At 40.9% G+C, this 19,484-nt stretch overlaps 1 protein-coding gene across 4 annotated transcripts in view; it reads right to left on the bottom strand.

Moving 5' to 3' along the window:
• Window positions 1–19,484, bottom strand: part of pdzd7a (PDZ domain containing 7a) — a 106,519-nt gene that overhangs the window by 20,271 nt on the left and 66,764 nt on the right. For all 4 annotated transcript variants that reach the window (XM_072557073.1, XM_072557076.1, XM_072557074.1 and 1 more), the window contains 3 exons: window positions 13,934–14,005; window positions 12,474–13,133; window positions 5,494–5,594 (listed from right to left, as the gene is read on the bottom strand). In XM_072557073.1, the coding sequence (XP_072413174.1) occupies window positions 5,494–5,594; window positions 12,474–13,133; window positions 13,934–14,005 (833 nt within the window). The remainder of the gene's footprint in view (window positions 1–5,493; window positions 5,595–12,473; window positions 13,134–13,933; window positions 14,006–19,484) is intronic.

The following is a 19,484-nucleotide window of genomic DNA, read 5'->3' as shown; positions in this document are numbered from 1 at the left end:
TAGTACCCTACCAATTACTGCGTTCCCTTTCCTGGTTAGTTTTTCCCAAATACACAGCCTTATTCTTGTCCAGATTGAACTCCATTTTCCAGTGTTCAACCTGACAAGTACATTGATGTATTCTGACATTTCAAAGCTTTCTTCTTCAGTATCAACCACTGGGCTAACTTTTGTATAACCTGCAAATTTCTTAAACATACCACCCCCCATAATCAAGTCCATTTCATTGATATATCCCACAAAATTCAAGGGGTCTAGTACTGAGCTCTGTAGTTTTTAAAAATCATTCACAGGATAAGGGTGTCATTGACTGGGCCAGCATTTATTGCCCATCCCTAACTGCCTAGAGGACAGTTAAGAGTCAACACATCACTATGGGTCCGGAGTCACATGTAGGCCAGACCAGGTAAGGATGGAAGATTTCCATCCCTAAAAGACATTAGTGAACCAGATGGTTTTTTTCCCCCAACAATCAACAATGGATTTATAGTAATCATTAGGCTCTTAATGACAGATTTTTATCACATTTAAATTCCATCGTCTACCATAGCAGATTTTTGCTTATTTTGTATTTGAATCTGGGTCCCCAGAACATTACCTGGGTCTCTGAATTGACAGTTCAGTGATAATACCACCAGGCCATCATCTCCTGTAAACTACCCCAATGGAATCAACCTTCCAATCACAAAAAATAATTAATTCATAAAATGACAATGTCATTGGCTAGACAATGTTATTGCTCATTCTTAATTGTCTGGGAAAGGCAGTGTGAGCTGCCTTCTTGAATCTGCAATCCATAAGATTTAAGTGTGCAGGGGAGGGAGTTCCACTATTTTCACCCAGTGACAGTGAAAGAATAGTGATATATTTCCAAGTCAGGGTGACGAGTGGCTTGGAGGGGAACTTGCAAGTGATGGCGTTCCGATATATCTGTTGCCTTTGTCCTTTGCAGTGGTGTGATCAAGAGTTTAGAAAGCATTATTATAGAATTATAGAGTACAGAAAAGGCCACTTAGCTCATCAAGCATGTACTGCCAAAAATATACGACTGCCCACACGAGGCCCATAGCCCTAATGTGTTGTCTGATGCACTGAGGTTAATTGTTGAACCACATCAAATATACAAATCTCAGCAACATTTTTCTTGTCTTCTGAGAAAATTCAATTCAGTTATTCAGACATAACCTTCCCTTAAGAAATCTCTGCTGACTATAATTGATTAATCCCTGTCTTTCTAAGACTTTTCCCACCATTCTGAGTTTAAGTATTTTCTACCAATGACTTTTCATAGAGTCATAGAGATGTACAGCATGGAAACAGACCCTTTGGTCCATGCCAACCAGATATCCTAAATTAATGTAGCCCCATCTGCCAGTACTTGATCCATATGCCCCTAAACCCTTCTGATTCAGGCCAGTATCCACCTTCATTCCTAATGTACAGCTTATGCTCGAAACATCGATTCTCCTGCTCCTTGGATGTTGCCTGACCGGCTGTGCTCTTCCAGTACCACGCTCTTCGACTCTGATCTCCAGCATCTGCAGTGCTCACTTTCTCCCTTCCTATTCATATGCCCATCCAGATGTCTTTTAAAAGTTGTAATTATACCAGCCTCTACCACTTCCTCTGGCAGCTCATTCCATACATGCACCACCCTCTGTGTGAAAATGTTGCCCCATAGGTCCCTTTTAAACCTTTCCCCTCTCACCCTAAACCTTTGGCTTCTAGCTCTGGACTCCCCAACCCAGGGAAAAGACCTTGTCTACTTATCCTATTCATGTCCCTCATGATGTTAGTAACCTGTATAAAGGTCACCCCTCACTATCCAACACTCCAGGGAAAACAGCCCAAGCCTATTCAGCCTCTCAATGTATCTCAAACCCTGACTGAATGGTACTTTCCATTAACAAGATACCTACCCACAACAGAGCAATGCCTCGTACGAATTTCAATGTTAATGCAACATATTGTGACATATGCAACATATTAGAATGCAACATATTAGAATCTAATCTAATCTAATATTGTGCCCCAACGATTGGCTGATCAAGTCAAATCAGGTGTTCCATTGTCTGTTTGTAAAAGGCAGAGTAGAGGTTGTACTTAACCAGTCACAGGCACCGCCAGAACTTGAGCTGCCCGCATCTGGGAACTTGGTGTCACATCAGCTGGTTGGGCTGTGTGATCTCAGCAGATCACAATTTCTGTGTATTTGGGCATAAGCAAACAGTGTAATCTGCATGTACCTGCATCAGTGAAAAGCAGATGGCAGCCCATGGTACTGCCTGCTCCTATGAGAGCAAGGCAAATTTGTGTTGTGCTACTTCCAAAGATGTTTTTGCCTATTTTATATTCATAATATTAATAACATATAGTTAGTAATTTGCTTGAAGTCTTGGTGCACTGACAGTATTTTGTTAAAACTTCTGTGCTGTCACAAATATGGTGTTTAAGTGATCTGTTTTTCTCAAAACATTACCTATAGACTTATGAGTGGGTATTCAAATGTCAAAGTAACAAAAGCTCACCGCCACCTTCTCAACAGCAATCAGGAATGAGCATCAAGATGACATCCTCTGAATTAACAAAAAAATTTGAACTGCCAAGAATATTGTCTCTCAAAATAATTAGAGGTTGCATGCTTTGTGATAATGGTCTTTCTGCTAGTAGACTCATTTGATACTGCAACAGTTGATAAGTTACAAGTTTTGGAAGCGGACAGTACGCTTGTGAACCTCCTGTAGTCACAGACACCAGACATGCCATGATACTGAGACAGCTGTCCAGAAATACTTCCTTTCCACGGCTCCTCATTACAAATTGCTGACAGAATTGGTGGATTCTTGACTCTGTAGACTGTCTGGCAGCTGGAAGTACATGGACAGCTGGATGGTTGATCAGTTAAGCAGGGGATCAGCTGATGGATCAAATATTGGACCACAAGTCAATATCCCTGACATGAGCAACACACATGATGGAGTCGAATGAGGAAAACTGGTGATGAGAAGAACAACATTCAAAATTTCAGCAATCTGAAATAAAATTTGGAGGTCTTGATGATGGCAGGGTGGCTCAGTGGTTAACACTACTGCCTCACAGGACCAGAGACTCAGGTTCGATTCCACCCTCAGGTGACCGTGTGGAGTTTGCACATTCTCCCAGTGTCTGCATGGGTTTCCTCTGGGTGCTCCAGTCTCCTCCCACAATCCAAAGATGTGCAGGTTAGGCAGATTGGCCATGCTAAATTGCTGGTAGTGTCTGGGGATGTGCATGCTAGGTGGATTAGCTGTGGGATATGTGGGGTTACGGGGATGAAGCAAGGGGGTGGGTCTGAGTGGGATGTTTTTCAGAGGTTCAGTGTGGACCCAATGGGCTGAAAGGCCTGGTTTCACGCTGTAGGTTTTCTATGTATCTATGATCTTCTAATTCGCATTATTTTTAACGTAAGCCCTCTCATGTTATGATGGATAACTGAAATAGATTCTTGAATAAATTACTGCTTGTTCTCAATTTTCCCTTGTTACTCTGTTTCATGTTTTCAAACATTTATAGTGTTAGATTATGTGGCATTAGTAGCATTTTAACTGAGACACTTATTTTTCACTGCTGTCAGTCGTAATTCAAATTCTGTGGAAAAGTAATGGCTTTCAGTTCCTTACGGCAATGCAAGTATAAGATAGGCAACTGAAATACGTGATTCAGTCAATAAAAACAAACTGACCTTTTACCAGAATCCCAAGGAACAAAAAAAGAACATTTAGGTATATTTATTGCCTGAACAATACTAGCTGTTAAAACCAGCCTTTCAAAACAAGCTCAAGGTTACAGTTGGGTGTTAGGATTCTGAACACAAAACAACTGGCATGATCTGAAAAGACATTGTTGTTGTCTCAGCATAAAACTATTAGAAACAACTAATTATGCTTCTCTTATTCTCAGAGAGTTAGGTAACAGGAGAAAGTGGCAAGATTACTGAGAAGAATTAAAATGTTCTTGCTCCAAGTACCTGATAAAATTTTATCATGCTAAATCTGCCTCTAGACCTTCTTGGCACTATAAAAACTGACATGTCTGATGTCTATGAATACAGACACAGGTTAACAATTTGACTGCTCTGTCATTCTTTATCTTACCTGCTCCTCACTGTTAACTCACTAACACTAGGATTAAGGATAGGGAAATCATCTTACTCAGTTATTCCCATTCACATCACCAATTAAAAATTGGTCAAAATCCACATGCATATGACAGCATCAAGGGAAAAGATTTAAATAAGTTCAAGCACAAAAGTTATATTGTGTTTAACAGCACTCAGACTCTGCTTGTTAGTATAAAATGGGTGACAGTACATTCTCAATTCACTTTATTTCTACACAATTCTACCAGTTTGCATTGTGATGCCATTGATGTGAGATGGATTACAAAAAACATAAAACAATCCAAACTGGATAAAGGGTTAGATTGTACATGCTTACACAGGGTATGTTTTCAGCGGGGATTGTGGGGGCTAAGGTAAACAAGTGAGGGGTGCAGGATGTACATTAATTAGGGAGGATGCTCAGGCATCTTTGCAACAATTCCTGAGCTCCTTTCCCTAACATGGAGAGTGAGCAGATGCCAAGATCAGCAGCCCACCAACTATACGTAATGAATAATTAAGGATCAATTGAGCTTATTGAAAGTGCATTTAGCCCAAATATTATCCTGCCCATGCTGTTACGTAATTGACACGGGCCAGCAGGCTGGATTGAGCAGGCCCTTTCTTTAAAGACTTTAACAAGTGTGGGAAGGAGGTGCATATGATCTCCAATGGATGTCCTTTGCACATCAGGAGCACACCCCCAATGGTAGTACTCCTCTTTCTTCTGAGATGGATTTTAAAACCACTGCTCCAACACACTCCCTCCTCCCAAAAGTTGCAAACGCTCTCTTCCTAAGCTCCCTTTACCAGGGTCCAGGGATTCATTAGAATCTTTATCCTGGAACACTCTGGAATTCTGATGTTTCTGGGATGGCTGGCAGTGCCGGACAATCTGATTGGCTAGCAGCAGAAAATTGAACTTGCTTTCACTGAGGGGTGCAAGCCCTCCTGTTTATTAAGTTTGGCCACCCAGAGTGTATTACGGCTGTGGGAAAGGTTTGTCTGGAGTTTGTTGGTTGGCTGGGAAGAAGGACAGAGGCCAAGTAGTCCACACCCCTGCAGCTTTCTGTGCAAGATTTAAAACAGAAGGATTAGATAACTCTTTTCAAGTCAAACTTGGTGAAGCTCATCATTAATATCTGAAATTGAGTTATTTAAAGCACCAGTGAATGGCTGAACAGATGCATCATGCAAATTCACTCTGTGACTATACATCCTGTAAGCCTTTTAGTAATCTATCTTAACTGCAATTGTAGAAAAGTATCATCAATCTTTCAAAGAATAGTCCAATAGACTTACAGGTTTAGTTTATCTCTGAGCAGGGAAGCAGAACTGATCAGCGATTGTATTACCTTAAGAGTTTCATTTACTGATGCAGCACCTCCTGGGAAAATCTTCTCGATTTTTACAACAGGTTGCACTTTAGATTCAATCCCACCAGAAATACTGATCCCTGGAGTTAAAGGGCAACAAAGTAAAATTGTTTAAGTTTTCAGAGCAACTCTTGATAAAGTGACTAAACTCAATATTAAATTTTATTGTACGTGGGTGAAATCATAGAATGCTAGAGTAGAAAAGAATATTTAGACCGCCATTGCTTTTAAATATGAGCCACCCATTGAGTCACCTGCAGTCTTTAATATTCCAGCCAATTTCTTTCTGAATATTGTAATAGAAAACAAGTTCAGAGGAATTAGGAAAAAAAAAAGAGGAAATAATCAAAAGAGCAGAAATTCTAATCACAGGACTTTGGTGAGCTAAAAGGAAGAAAGCAGATAGATAGACACCATTAAGAGATATTTCAGTGAAGTAACACAAGATGTTAAAAAGAAACAAAAGTTGTAAACAGCAATAATAGTGTACAACGTAATAAAGGAAAAAACTTCATACTCACACAGGAATCATTTTTACCAACAACTTCCTGCCCTCTTTGTTTATCCTCTGACTGTAGAATAACCTGATTTTTCTTTCTTTTCTCTTATTTTTTATATTCCATTGAAATGTTCTATCTTTAGTATTCAACTTTCAATTTGAAAAGTTAGATGTTGATGGCATTGTTGCGTACTTTCATCTTTTATTCTTTCTTTGTCTTTCAGCAATTGCAGCCCTCTTTTAATTTCTACTCTTTAACTGGAGTTAAAGGGAAAACTCTACATCCTGCAGCGAGTAACTCACCTTCTGGTTTCACACACCATCTACGAGGCACAAATCACTTGCCTGGATACGCGCAATTCCAACAACATTCAAGAACCTTAACATTATCCAATACAAAGTAGCCTGTTTGATTGGCACCATATCTGCAAACATTCACTCCCTCCATCACCTATGCTCAGTAGTAGCAGCAATGAGCATCACTCAAATCATGCATGATAAAAACTCACCAAGAGTCCTTAAACAGCTCTTTCCAAATTCATAACTTGAATGATAAGGACAGTACTTGCAAATTCCCATCCAACCACTCTCCATCCCGACTTGGAAATATATCACAATTCCTTTAGTATTACTGGGTCAATATCTTGGAAATCCCTCCCTAAAATACTTCGAAGACATCAACTGCAGTGGTTCAAGAAGGCAGTTCACACCAACTTTTCAAGAGTAACTAGGGATAGCCAATAAATGCTGATCTAGAAGCACTGCTCTCATCCCATGAATGAAAAACTTTCCCTCTTTATTCAAATATACTATCTTTTTTAAAAATAGAAGAACAAAATGCTCAATTTTTTTTAATTACAGAGTATATATTAATTGCCTCTATTTATTGGCACTGGGGTCGAATGCATAGTTTGGGAGCATAGCCACACGTAGAACAAATCAGGCAGGGTAGCAGGTTCCCATTGCTGAGCCAGTTAAAGTTTTTGTATCTCATGGCAATTCAACAATTTCATGGGCTGAGATATAGTGTTTTTTGCACAAAGTATGGTGGTAGATGTTTTAAAGACAACTAACTCTACTAGAGACAGAGTCTATGGGATGAAGATTCCCAAAGCATCACCAGCCTCAACACTGAAGCCACAACCCAACGAAGTCTGCTGGTCAATCAGAAGCCGACAGCCTCTGAAAGCTGTTGATAATGTTGGAGCCCTAGGCTCTACAGCACTGAAGGTTGTAATGGTGAGAAATGAAATCTTTTAAGAGGATCGTGGGGAGAGGGAGGTCAGTGGGGCCAGAGACAATGGCAGAAGGGCACTCTTCAGCAGCTACACATTTGCCCATTATTTATGCCCACGGATGTATCTTCAGTTTGGGAAAAATAGAGGCCCCTCAATCTGGCAGGCTGGTTGCCCTGTTGGAAAGGCAGACACTTTTCTCTCCTGTAAGGAAGGCAGGAAATAGGGCCAGTGGAGGTTTGAGGCCCTTAAGTGGTGTAGTTCATGGGAGCCTTATTTGGTAGGTTCCCTATGGACCTTCGTGTCCATAACCAAATTACTGAGATATCAGTAGGGGATAGGAATCTCAGCAGTAACCTGACCAAGTATTTGCCCTTACTGCCATGTGCCCTGCCACCTCTAATGCCACCAATGGTCTCTTTCTCCTTGTCACATCTCACAGGTTATCAATATTTTTAAAGACAGTTTCACTGCACAATGGTTCAGTGGTTAGATTAGAGTGGTGCTGGGAAAGCACAGCAGGTCAGGCAGCATCCGAGGAGCAGGAAAATCGACATTTTGGGCAAAAGCTCTTCATCAGGAATGACCCGAAACGTCGATTTTCCTGCTCCTCAATGCTGCCTGACCTGCTGTGATTTTCCAGCACCACTTTAATCTAGACTCTGATCTCCAGCATCTGCAGTCCTCACTTTTGCCTGGCTCAGCGGTTAACACTGATGTCTCATAGATCTAGGGATCCGGATTTGATTTCAGCCTCAGGCAACTGTTTATGACTGTGTGGGTTTCCTCTGGGTACTCCAGTTTTCTGCCACAGTCCAAAGATGTGCAAGCCAGTTGGATTAGCCATGGGAAATGCAGGATTATGGGGAAAGTGTAGGGGGCTGGGTTTGGGTAAGATGCTCTTCGGAGGGTTGGTGTGGACTCAATGGGCCATATGGCCTGTTTCCACCCTGCAGGGATTCTATAATGATTCATTGTTTCCTGAGGTAACATTCAAGGTGACCAACTCTGGGCAAAACAAAATAAGATACACTTTGCCTTTTGGGGTGCTTTCAAGACCTAGGTGAAGGAGGGAGGCTTCATCATTCACTGAGGGTGCTGACAGTAGGTTGGGTTTGATTTGTAACTTTGTCACCAGCCCTGATTCTGATTCTGCCAGCTTAGGCTCCATCCCTCTGCAAGGAATTGCTGCTGAAACCTGAACACATATCACTAAACTACCATACCCAATGCCTGCAGAAACAAAACCCATAGAACCAGGAGAAATCTGGGGCAATTATGTTTCAGGAACACCTGACCTAGGTCATGGCATGCAAGGCCAAGTTATGTAATGGTCCCAGAAAATTAAGTACGGTTGTTCACCCTGGTGATATTTGATTTTACAATAGCAAATAAAATCAGAAACTACTGGAAATCCTCTTGTAGCTCTGCTGCATTGATGGTGGAAGAAACAGAGCTAATACAGAGTTAATGATTTGGATATTGATATTGGGGTGGGAATCCCACTGATAGCCTAAATGTGGTGACAGTGTGGTGGAGAGAGAAACAATTCCACTCCAGCGGTCTGTGAGACCCAGGACAGTATTTTATATGTGCAATTAGCCAGCCATCCTTAAAGTTCTACAGTGCTACTGGAAGTGGTGGCCACTGCTGGTGCTTCAATTGGAAGAGGAAGCTACAGATGGACAATGTCCTCACAACCAAACTTTATAGGGTCCAGGGCCAGTCAGAAAGGGCCAAGGGAATTGTGAAGAATTGGTGAAGCTAGGTGGCATCATTGCTGTGGGGGCAGTAATTCCAACCAGGATTCCTTCCGTGGGTTATAACATGCTCAGATAAGAGAACAATACCTTTACCCCTAATCCAATTGGTAAAATGCTTGTTTCAATTGACCCTGGGCATTGTGTGCTATCTGCTACCTTCCAACTTGCTAACAAGAATGGTATGATAGCGGGAATACAATGCTAACCCATACCTTACTTCACCATCCCTTTGTCTCCCATCTGTCCTCAGAAAGCTGGTAAAATTTAGGTGGGTGGTGGGAATTTTGTATTTTGGTGCCCTACTCATAGAGTCATAGAGATGTACAGCATGGAAACAGACCCCTCGGTCCAACTTGTCCATGCCGACCAGATATCCCAACCCAATCTAGTCCCACCTGTTCGAATATTGCATGCAATTCTGGTCTCCTTCCTATCGGAAAGATGTTGTGAAACTTGAAAGGGTTCAGAAAATACTTACAAGGATGTTGCCAGGGTTGGAGGATTTGAGCTATCGGGAGAGGCTGAACAGGCTGGGGCTGTTTTCCCTGGAGCGTCGGAGGTTGAGGGGTGACCTTATAGAGGGTTACAAAATTATGAGGGGCATGGATAGGGTAAATAGACAAAGTCTTTTGCCTGGGGTCAGGGAGTCCAGAACTAGAGGGCATAGATTAAGGATAAGAGGGGAAAGATATAAAAGAGACCTAACAGGCAACTTTTTCACACAGACGGTGGCATGTGTATGGAATGAGCTGCCAGAGGAAGTGGTGGAGGCTGGTACAATTGCAACATTTAAAAGGCATCTGGATGGATATATGAATAGGAAGGATTTGGAGGAATATGGGCTGGGTGCTGGCATGCAACTTTTCTCTTAAAATAGGATCACTGCCCAGAAACTAGCCTGATGGACTCTGTACAGAAGGGAGGACTTTGTAGAAGAAAATTGAGCATTAATATCCCAACAATTAAGGAGAGTCAAGGGGGAGAATTGGGTATGGTGACCATTACAAAGGAGAAAGTACTTGGTAAGCTAAAAGGTTCAAAACTTGATAAATCTCCTGGCCCGGATGGGCTACATCCTGGACTTCTGAGGGACGTGGCTGAAGAAATAGCAGAGTTGTAATCTTTCAAAAGTCACTGGAGCCAGGGAAAGTCCCAGATGATTGGAAAATCGCTTTTGTAACCCCCCTTGTTCAAGAAAAGATCAAAACAAAATATGCAAATTAAAGGCCAATTGGCCTAACCTCTGTTGTAGGTAAAATTCTAGAATCCATCGTTCAGGATGAGATTTCTAAATTCTTGGAAGTGCAGGGTCGAATTAGACCAAGTCAGCATGGATCTAGTCAGGGGAGGTCGTGCCTGACAAACCTGTTAAAATTCTTTGAAGAGGTAAAAAGTAGGTTTGATAAGGGAAACCCAGTGGATGTTATCTACCTAGACTTCCAAAAGGCCTTTGATAAGGTGCCTCACGGGAGGCTGCTAGGTAAGGTGAGCTACTGGCATGGATTGAGGATTGGCTGTCTGACAGAAGGCAGAGAGTTGGGATAAAAGGTTCTTTTTTGGAATGGCAGCTGGTAACAAGTGGCATCCTGCAGGGTTCAGTGTTGGGGCCGCAGCTGTTCACTTTATGCATAAATGTTCTGGACGAAGAGACTGGGGGCATTCTGGTGAAGTTCGCCAATGAAACAAAGTTATGTGGACAGGCAGGTAGTTCTGAGGAGGTGGGGAGGCTACAGAAAGAATTAGACTGTTTAGGAGAATGGTCCAAGAAATGGCTGATAAAACTCAATGTGAGCAAATGTGAGGTCTTGCACTTTGGAAAAAAGACTACAGGCATGGACTATTTTATAAACGGTGAGAAAATTCATAAGGTGAAAGTACAAAGGGATCTGGGAGGGCTAGTACAGGATTCCCTAAAGGTTGACTTGCAGGTTGAGTTTATGATTAAGAAAGCAAATGCTGGTTGTCATTTATTTCAAGAGGGTTGGAATGTAAAAGCAATGAGGTGCCATTGAGACTTTATAAAGCTCTGGTTAGGCCCCATTTAGAATACTGTGTCAAATTTTGAGCCCCGCACCTCAGCAAGGACATACTGGCACTGGAGCGTGTCCAGTGGAGATTCACACGGATAATCCCTGGAATGGTAGGCCAAAGATCCCTGGAGTGGTAGGCCAAGCATACGATGAACGGCTGAGGATCCTGGGATTGTATTCATTAGAGTTTAGAAGGTTGAGGGGAGATCTAATGGAAACTTACAAGATAATGCATAGCTTAGAAAGGATGGATGCTGGGAAATTGTTTCCGTCAGGTTGGGATACTAGGATTCGTGGGCACAGCCTTAGAATGAGAGGGGGTCAATTTAGAGTGGAAATGAGGAGACATTTCTTCAGCCAGAGATTGGTGGGCCTGTGGAATTCATTGCCATGGAGCGCAGTGGAGGCTGGGACGTTAAATGTCTTCAAGGCAAAGATTGATAAATTCTTAATCTCGCAAGGAATTAAGGGATACTGGGAGAGTGCAGGTAAGTGGGGTTAAAATGCCCATCAGCCATGATTGAATGGCAGAGTGGACATGCTGGACCAAATGGCCTTATTTCCACTCCTATTTCTTATGGTATTATGAGCATTCATTCAGTTCGCTCATATTAAATTGATATTCAGTTTTGTACTGCAGTCAATAGAGTTACATATCACACCTGTACACAACAGGTGACCAATTTTATGCAACCTGTTTGGAGGCACTGTTCAAAATGAATTTCTATCCCTGTAAGGCCAATGTTTTGCAGTTACAAAATTTGACTCACTTAACTATGTATAATTTAGCTCACTAAATTACCATGAACAAACAGATCTGCTCTTTTCTTTACACTGCAATTATCTACTAACAATTTTCATTGTCAGATAGTCTGGTACTTGTTGCAGTAGGAACAAGGTCATGTGCAAACTCTCAGTAAAGGGAAATGATAGTATCCAGAGGACAGAGGTAAACAGCTGCTCAAATTGTACTGTTTACTTCTGTTGGCCAAGCAGCCTTTAAAGTAACTGAAATAAAAGCTTAATTGCCCCAACAATGGGCATTCATCTGCTGTAAGGCTAAGCTACATACAGAAATAGATTAACTCTGGTACCAAGTTGTGCTGGTTTTCCCTGGGCCAGCAGTTGGCCCCAGCTTCAATCTTCATCACCTCACAATCCCAAGATCAGTAGGAATAAAACAAAAGAATCCAGTGGTCTCAGTTGGTGTTTGCATCTGTGGACAGGTTTGAGTTCTACCCTAATGTACAGTTAAATATTTGTCCAGGTTCATATGTAAAGACTAAATAGTATTACACACTGGTGCTTGTGACATGAATCTTACACAGAGCAATCCCTATGAGACAGAAAAGGAGAAAGGTACAGAATGTTGAAGGAAAATAATTAAGACGTCATTTTATCATTTCTGGACAACTTAAAATGAAATCCATACCTAACGATTGCTTCATCTTGGAAATGTTGACCATCACCAACTCAGATTCCTGTATTTTCTTTTCTGTACTTTTTACCAATCCTGTTTTTATTTCTTCACTGGTGTTATTCCTTTCTGCATGTGCATTTTCCAAAGATTTGTCAATCTCTGCATATATTGGTTCTTCCTCAAAACAATTTTGGCTGTGTACATTTGTGTTTTCTGTTTCTTTGCTATAGAATGACACTGATGAAGTTTCTTTAAAGACATGATCTAATAAGGGTTGTGCTTTTTTGGATTTATTCACTACTGAATACAATGGCAAGTCTTTAATTTTCTCAGTTTTCTCTTTTATAGTTTCTTGATGGCTTGATTTTCCATTGCCAGCCAGCTCAGATTGGGTGGTATTGATATCCTGCTTCGCAGCAGAGGGTAGTTCTGGAGTTCGAAAGGTCTCTGTTAATAACCAGTTTGATCTCACTGGTCTGCTTGAAGCTGTTTTAAAGGAAGTACTATCTATGTTGTATGAATCTACTGGCACATCTTCTAAAGCTGTGAATGATTTAATGTTATTTCCTTTCCGTGGGGAGCTTGATATCCTCAGCTTTTCGATTTGTTCCATCATCATTCTTTCCTTTTCGTAATCCTGAGATGGTTTCAGATGAAACCCACCTCTGTAATCTATAAAGGGGAAAAAAAGTCTACATATTTGATACATTCACTCTAAAACTACAAGTATTGTATATCCAACAAAGACCAGGAAGCAGGCTCAGTAAAATTTGAAAGGATAACAGGGAAAAATTAACTATCAATGCAAATTTTTATTGGCAGAAAATAGGGTGAGGAGGAGGTGAAAGTGATCTATTTTCTAGCTATAGAAACTCACTCTCTTGTTGTGCAGTGGCAGTTCCCTATTTCTGAGCCAGAAGAAAGTCTGGACTCAAGTCCCAACTTCACTGGAAATGTGCATTAAATGTCTCACACAGTGTCTCACAACAATCACTTATTGTTATTTTCTAGAAGGCAGAAAATTGATGGTTCGAGCCTTTCTCCAAGGTAGTCTGCCAGCAGCCAGTCACAGAGAGAAGGCATCTAAACCTGCTTAGAGCATTGGCCACTGGATTGGTATTGGTCAGCTATCTAAAGGACAAATATGCACTTTGAATATGCTAAAGCAGAGCTCCATGTGAGAAAGTGGGCAGTCTTTATGGAGCAACTATTGGGTTTTCTCTCCTAAGACTTTGCACATGAGGATATTGCCAAGCAATCTGGCACTACCAAAAAAGTAGGTAATTTTTCCTTATTTTTGATGAGGAGTCATGAAGAGCGAGGATTCTACTGAGCACTTGGGTGACTCTCAAACCAAAGTTGCAGCACTAGCTTAAAGAAGTATCAATGTTTGTAGCATGGTTCTTCTGACATTGTAAGCCACTTTCCAATCTCGCTACTAACATGGATTATGTGTGTCTCAAGGGACTAACCTGGAATTGGTGTAATCAAATGTCTCTTTGGGGCCAGTCCACTGTCAGCAGCCCTCAGTACTGGAGATCTCCCTGGTGGAAGGTTTTTATTGAGAATGAATTAGTCATGGTACAAAATAAGGAGCCTCAATCTATGACAGCTACAGCTTCATTTTGAACAAAAATATAACTTCATACTATCATTAGTAACCCTTTATAGACCTGCAATGTTTTGATAAACATATTTGCAATGGGTGTTTTTAAGTGCATTTCAACATTGTTATTATACGGCTCACTGACTGAATTTTATCAAAAATTGGCTAAGTGACAATTTCAGGGAGGCCTTTAATGGAGGGCTTCTCTCTGTGACCTCTAAGCAGTTAACTCATGGAGTTCTCCAGTGTTCACCTCATTATCTATGTACCATGTTTCAATGCTGTCATTCTTGTGCTATCATGCTGTCACCAACAATGGAATTTCTCACCGTTGCCAAGATCTTGTATGATTTCTGTTGCCAAATTTAAAGCCCAGCTTTGCACCAAGTCAATAACTGTCAGCCATGAGTACCTTGCACAGGACACATAGTGGTAGGGAAATGAAAAAGAACAATTTCTGTGGGTACATAGGTGGCTCTTCATTGGAAAAAGAAGTATACATTCATAAATTTATTGCTTTAAATGACTTTACATAACCACCTGTCTGATTAACTGTCATTACAACTGCAGCTCCAAGAATCAAGCTACGCAGGTTACCTATCTTTAGTGTTATATGTTGATAGATCCTTGTCTATGGAAGCCCAACAATTTCTGCAACACCCAGCACAGCATAACATCTTGCCTTTGTTAGAAGAGGGAGTATCACATGTTGGAAGGCCTTAAACAAAATAGACAATACAGGTTGCATTTTGCAGAGAGTTCCAGGTTCAGTCAGATAACATAGGAGACCCCCAAACTTGTTCCATTTTCCCTCGCAGTCCCTTCAACCCCATGAGTTCTCAGCTTTCACACATTCCCAACCAACTCTTTCATTTGCATCTTCATTGCCCACTACTACCACCTGAGACCTGGGCCAAGACCTTAATCATGCCAAATTGGCTCGAGTGTGAGATGGTCCAACTCGATCCAGCAATTCTGGAAAACAGATATGGATGGGGGCCTATGCTAAAAGGAGACAAATCCACTAATTGAGGAAACTTCCCAAATTGAGCGACACATTTTGGGATGAAACTCCAACCATTTATTTCCTTATTCTACATCTCCTTTGGCATAGCGTATTTCTCAACATTTAGATCAGCGTTTGTCCGATGTTGTCCAAGAAACACAATCTAAAAGGGAAAATTGATTTGAATGCTTTGTTTCAATTACCTTTAATTTTTCACATTTTTTACACTGCTTAAGCCATTAGGCAGTAAAATTATACTATGATGATTTAAAGTGACTATTTTATTTAAGTTTCAATCACAACAGATTGCAAATTATGGAAAAATGTGATCCTGGTAACATATTAATTTATTTTTGCCTGTTTAATCAACAATTGAATCTAAAGTATTATTCTTGAAATAGATATAAAACCTCACACTGTTTCTGCAACTAAGATATTACATTAACACATAATTTCAAAATTATTACAGCATGAAAGCAAACTTCATTTATAAAGATCGAATGAAAGTTTTTATGTGGAAACATGGATGTGGATTTAGTCACAACCATTTATTATCTTTTTATAGTCATGTTCATAGAAACTAAATGATCTAAAAATGAGCTGAAGCCCACTTGAATTGAGAGGTCCAAGGATCAATGGAATTCCATTAGGATTTATCAAAGTTCTTGGGAGTGAACTATCAACACTGATTGGTTCAGCTTTCTCTTAAGGCACAAACAAATATATCTGAGGAAGGGTCATTCGAACCAAACATTAACTCTGCTTTCTCTCCACAGATGCTGCCACATCTGCTGAACTTTATCAGCAATATCTGTTTTTATATCAAAGTCAGCAACTGGTTTTGGGTATGTTTTGTGAAGGAAGCATGAAGTGGGCTAACTGCAGGATGGGGTAGTGTGGTATTAGAGAAGCACTGATATTTCAGACCCAATATTGCCGACAAATTGTGAAAATGGATCCCTTATTACATGTTAAACTCCTGATTTACATATTCAAGTAGCGTCAAACCTGTTGTAAGCTTGTAAAAAAAGCACCCAGAACTTGGCAGTGTGACCAGAATGGATATAGACCACCCCACCAATAAATTAGTATGTATTTTAACATCCAGATACAGACACAACATATAACAACTTTCTACAAGCAATTTTCAACATTTTTAAACCTGCTTTAATTGTTTTACTTTTTGGAACTAATTAAATATATTTGTAAATATTTTTGGGTCAGTATTAGCTATGGAGAAGGACATGGAAGCTAGGAAACTTGGGAAATAAATAGTGATGTCTTGAAAATGAATTCATTTTACCGAAGAGGCGGTGCTGGAGATCTTAAAACACAAAAATAGATAACTCCTCAGGATCTGATTAGGTGTTTCCCAGAACTTTGTGGGAAGCTAGGAAAAAGATTACTGAGATACTTGTATTGACAACCACGGGTGAGTTATAGAGTCATGGAGATATATAGTGGAGTTGCTGGAGATTGGCTAATGTATTGCCATTATTTAAGAAAGGCTGTAAAGGAAAAGCCAGGGAATTATAGATCGGTGAGTGTTAAGTCAGTGGTGGGTAAATTGTTGGAGGAGATTCTGAGGAACTGGTTAGTAAGGGTAGATCACATAGGATCTATGGGAACTAGCTAATTGGATACAAAATTGTCTTAAGAGACAGAGGTTGGTGGTTGAGGGTTGCTTTTTGGACTGGAGGCCTGTGACCAGCAATATGCCATAAAGATCAGTGCTAGGTCCACTGATTTTCATCATTGATATAAATGATTTGTATGTAAATAGAGAAGACATGGTTAGTAAGTTTGCAGATACACCAAAATAGGTGGTGTAGTGGACAGTGAAGATTATCTCAGAGTACAACCTGATCAGATGGGCCAATGAGTGGCAGATGGAGTTTAAAGTAGAGAAATATGATATGTTGCATTTTGATAGGACAAACCAGGGCAGGAATTATACAGTTGATGTTAGGGCCCTGGGGAGTGTTGCCAAATAAACAAATCTAGGGGAGAAGGTGATGAAGGGCGTATGCTTGAAACATCGATTCTCTTACTCCTCAGATGCTGCCTGACCTGCCGTGCCTTTCCAGCACCAGACTCTTTTGATTCTGATCTCCAGCATCTGCAGTCCTCACTTTCTCCTAGGGGTGCAGGTGCACAGTTCCTTGAAAGCTAAGTCACTGGTAGACGAGGAGTTGAAAAAAGCATTTGGCATGCTTGCCTTCATTGGTCAGTGCATTGAGTAGAGGAGTTGGGACATCATGTTGCGGCTGTACAGAACATTGGTGAGGTCACTTTTAGAATACTGTGTACAATTCTAGTTGTGCTTCTATAGGAAGGATGTTGTTAAACTTGAGAGGGTGCAGAAAAGATTCACAAGGATTTTGCTGGGACTGGAGGGTTTGAGCTATTGGGAGAGGATGAATAGGCTGGGGCTTTTACCTCTGAGTGTCGGAGGCTGAGAGGTGACCTTAAAGACGTTTATAAAATCATGAGGGACATGGGTAGGGTGAATAGCTAAGGTCTTTTTTTCTAGGTAGAGGAGTCCAAAGCTCGAAGACATAGGTTTAAGGTGAGAGTGGAAAGAATTAAAAAGGGCCTAAGGGTTAACCTTTTCATGTACAGGGTGGTGCTTGTGTGGAATGAGCTGCCAGAGGAAGTGGTGAAGTCTAGAACAATTACAACATTTAAAAGGCATCTAGTTGGTTATCCAAATAGGAAGGGTTTAGAGGGATATGGGCCAAGTGCTAGCAAATAGGACTAGGTCAGATTGGGAAGTCTGGTTGGCATGGACGAATTGGACTGAAGGGTCTGTTTCTGTGCTGTGTGACTCTATGACTAAGGATTAAAGGAAATCCTTGCAGTTCTCATTAAAATCTGTGCCAGAGCTGCTTGGTGATTAAGGATTTAGTCACCAAGAATGAAGGTTATTATCGTAAAAATATAAGTTTCAACAGACTCAAATGCAAAGAATGCAGTAGGTCTGCCTACATAAACTTTGACTTATATTAAATGTCACTATTTAATTTTATCCTATTCTAACTACTGTTCATTTCAGACTATTTTACCAATTTCAACATGCAGCTGTGCTACCCTTGAAAACATTTCAAAGTCATTCCAATAATTTTCTACAGTCCACTTCCAACCTTCCACACTCCACTTCTATTGCAACTAACTATCTTTTCACTTAATTTTTATGGTATAGCTTTCAACCATCATTGCTCTGCTCTCTGGAAGTCTTTTCCCAAACCTCTTCCCTTCTGCCAACCGTATCTCTCATACTCAAAAGCAATTTTGAAACATTTTTATTCAAACTTTCACTTGTTTCCTTTCTTCTAATGCCCATTCAGTCTCAAATGGTTGAAATATTTTATTACAGACTAGTTCAATGTTTTATAAAAATAATTCTAGGATCTTTCCTCTTGTGTGATTTTGTTTGGGCTCTTCGTGGCCTATGATCCCGGTAGAGGTCATTAGAATGAGTGTCCCAAGTTGACAGGGAGATAGTTGACCAATTGCAATCTTTCTAGCTCCTTTACCATCGAATCTGGGGTGAACGACAGCACATCTGTTCAGTTACTTGTGAGATTGACATCCATATTCCTTTCTCTGTGATCATCAATAATCTCAAACTTGCCAATGTAATCATGCTTCATCATTACAGTCAGGCATCTCACATTCACTGTGGAACTGGCCAAAAGACAACCTGGCATTTTTCACATTTCTACACAAAGTCTACTGAACATCATATGCTCTCTATCAACTCTGGAGCTGTTCTTTTTGAGCCTTAAAGGTAACTGTAATTCTATAAATGACCTCTGTCCTCTCCACCATCTTTACTTAAATAATTCTAGGCTTGGAATGGAAGTGGCCCCCAAGACACAAGGAGTGTTATTTAAATTAACATTACATTCCACATAACAATTGGACTGCATTCTGGGGAAGGTGGGACCTGTATAAACAGGACGGGTTGCACCTGAACCAGAAGGGCACCAATATCCTGGGGGGTAGGTTTGCTTGCACTCTTCGGGGGGGGTTTAAACTAATTTGGCAGGGGGATGGGATCCGGACTTGTAGTCCAGCAAGTAAGCTAGCTGTGTGTCAGGATGCCCAAGACTGTAGGGAGGCTGTGGAGAAGGTAGCACTGACAGGGACTACTTGCGGACACAGAGATGGGCTCAAGTGCGTATACTTCAACGCAAGGAGTATCAGGAATAAGGTGGGTGAACTTAAGGCATGGATCGGTACCTGGGACTACGATGTTGTGGCCATCACGGAAACATGGATAGATGAGGGACAGGAATGGCTGTTGGAGGTTCCTGGTTACAGATGTTTCAGTAAGATTAGGGAGGGTGGTAAAAAAGGAGGGGGGGTGGCATTGCTAATTAGAAATGGTATAACGGCTGCAGAAAGG

Source organism: Chiloscyllium punctatum, chromosome 38 (genome assembly GCF_047496795.1).
Source record: "Chiloscyllium punctatum isolate Juve2018m chromosome 38, sChiPun1.3, whole genome shotgun sequence".
In the NCBI taxonomy this organism is placed as follows: Eukaryota; Metazoa; Chordata; class Chondrichthyes; order Orectolobiformes; family Hemiscylliidae; genus Chiloscyllium; species Chiloscyllium punctatum.
This window is presented reverse-complemented; position numbering and strand designations above follow the sequence as displayed.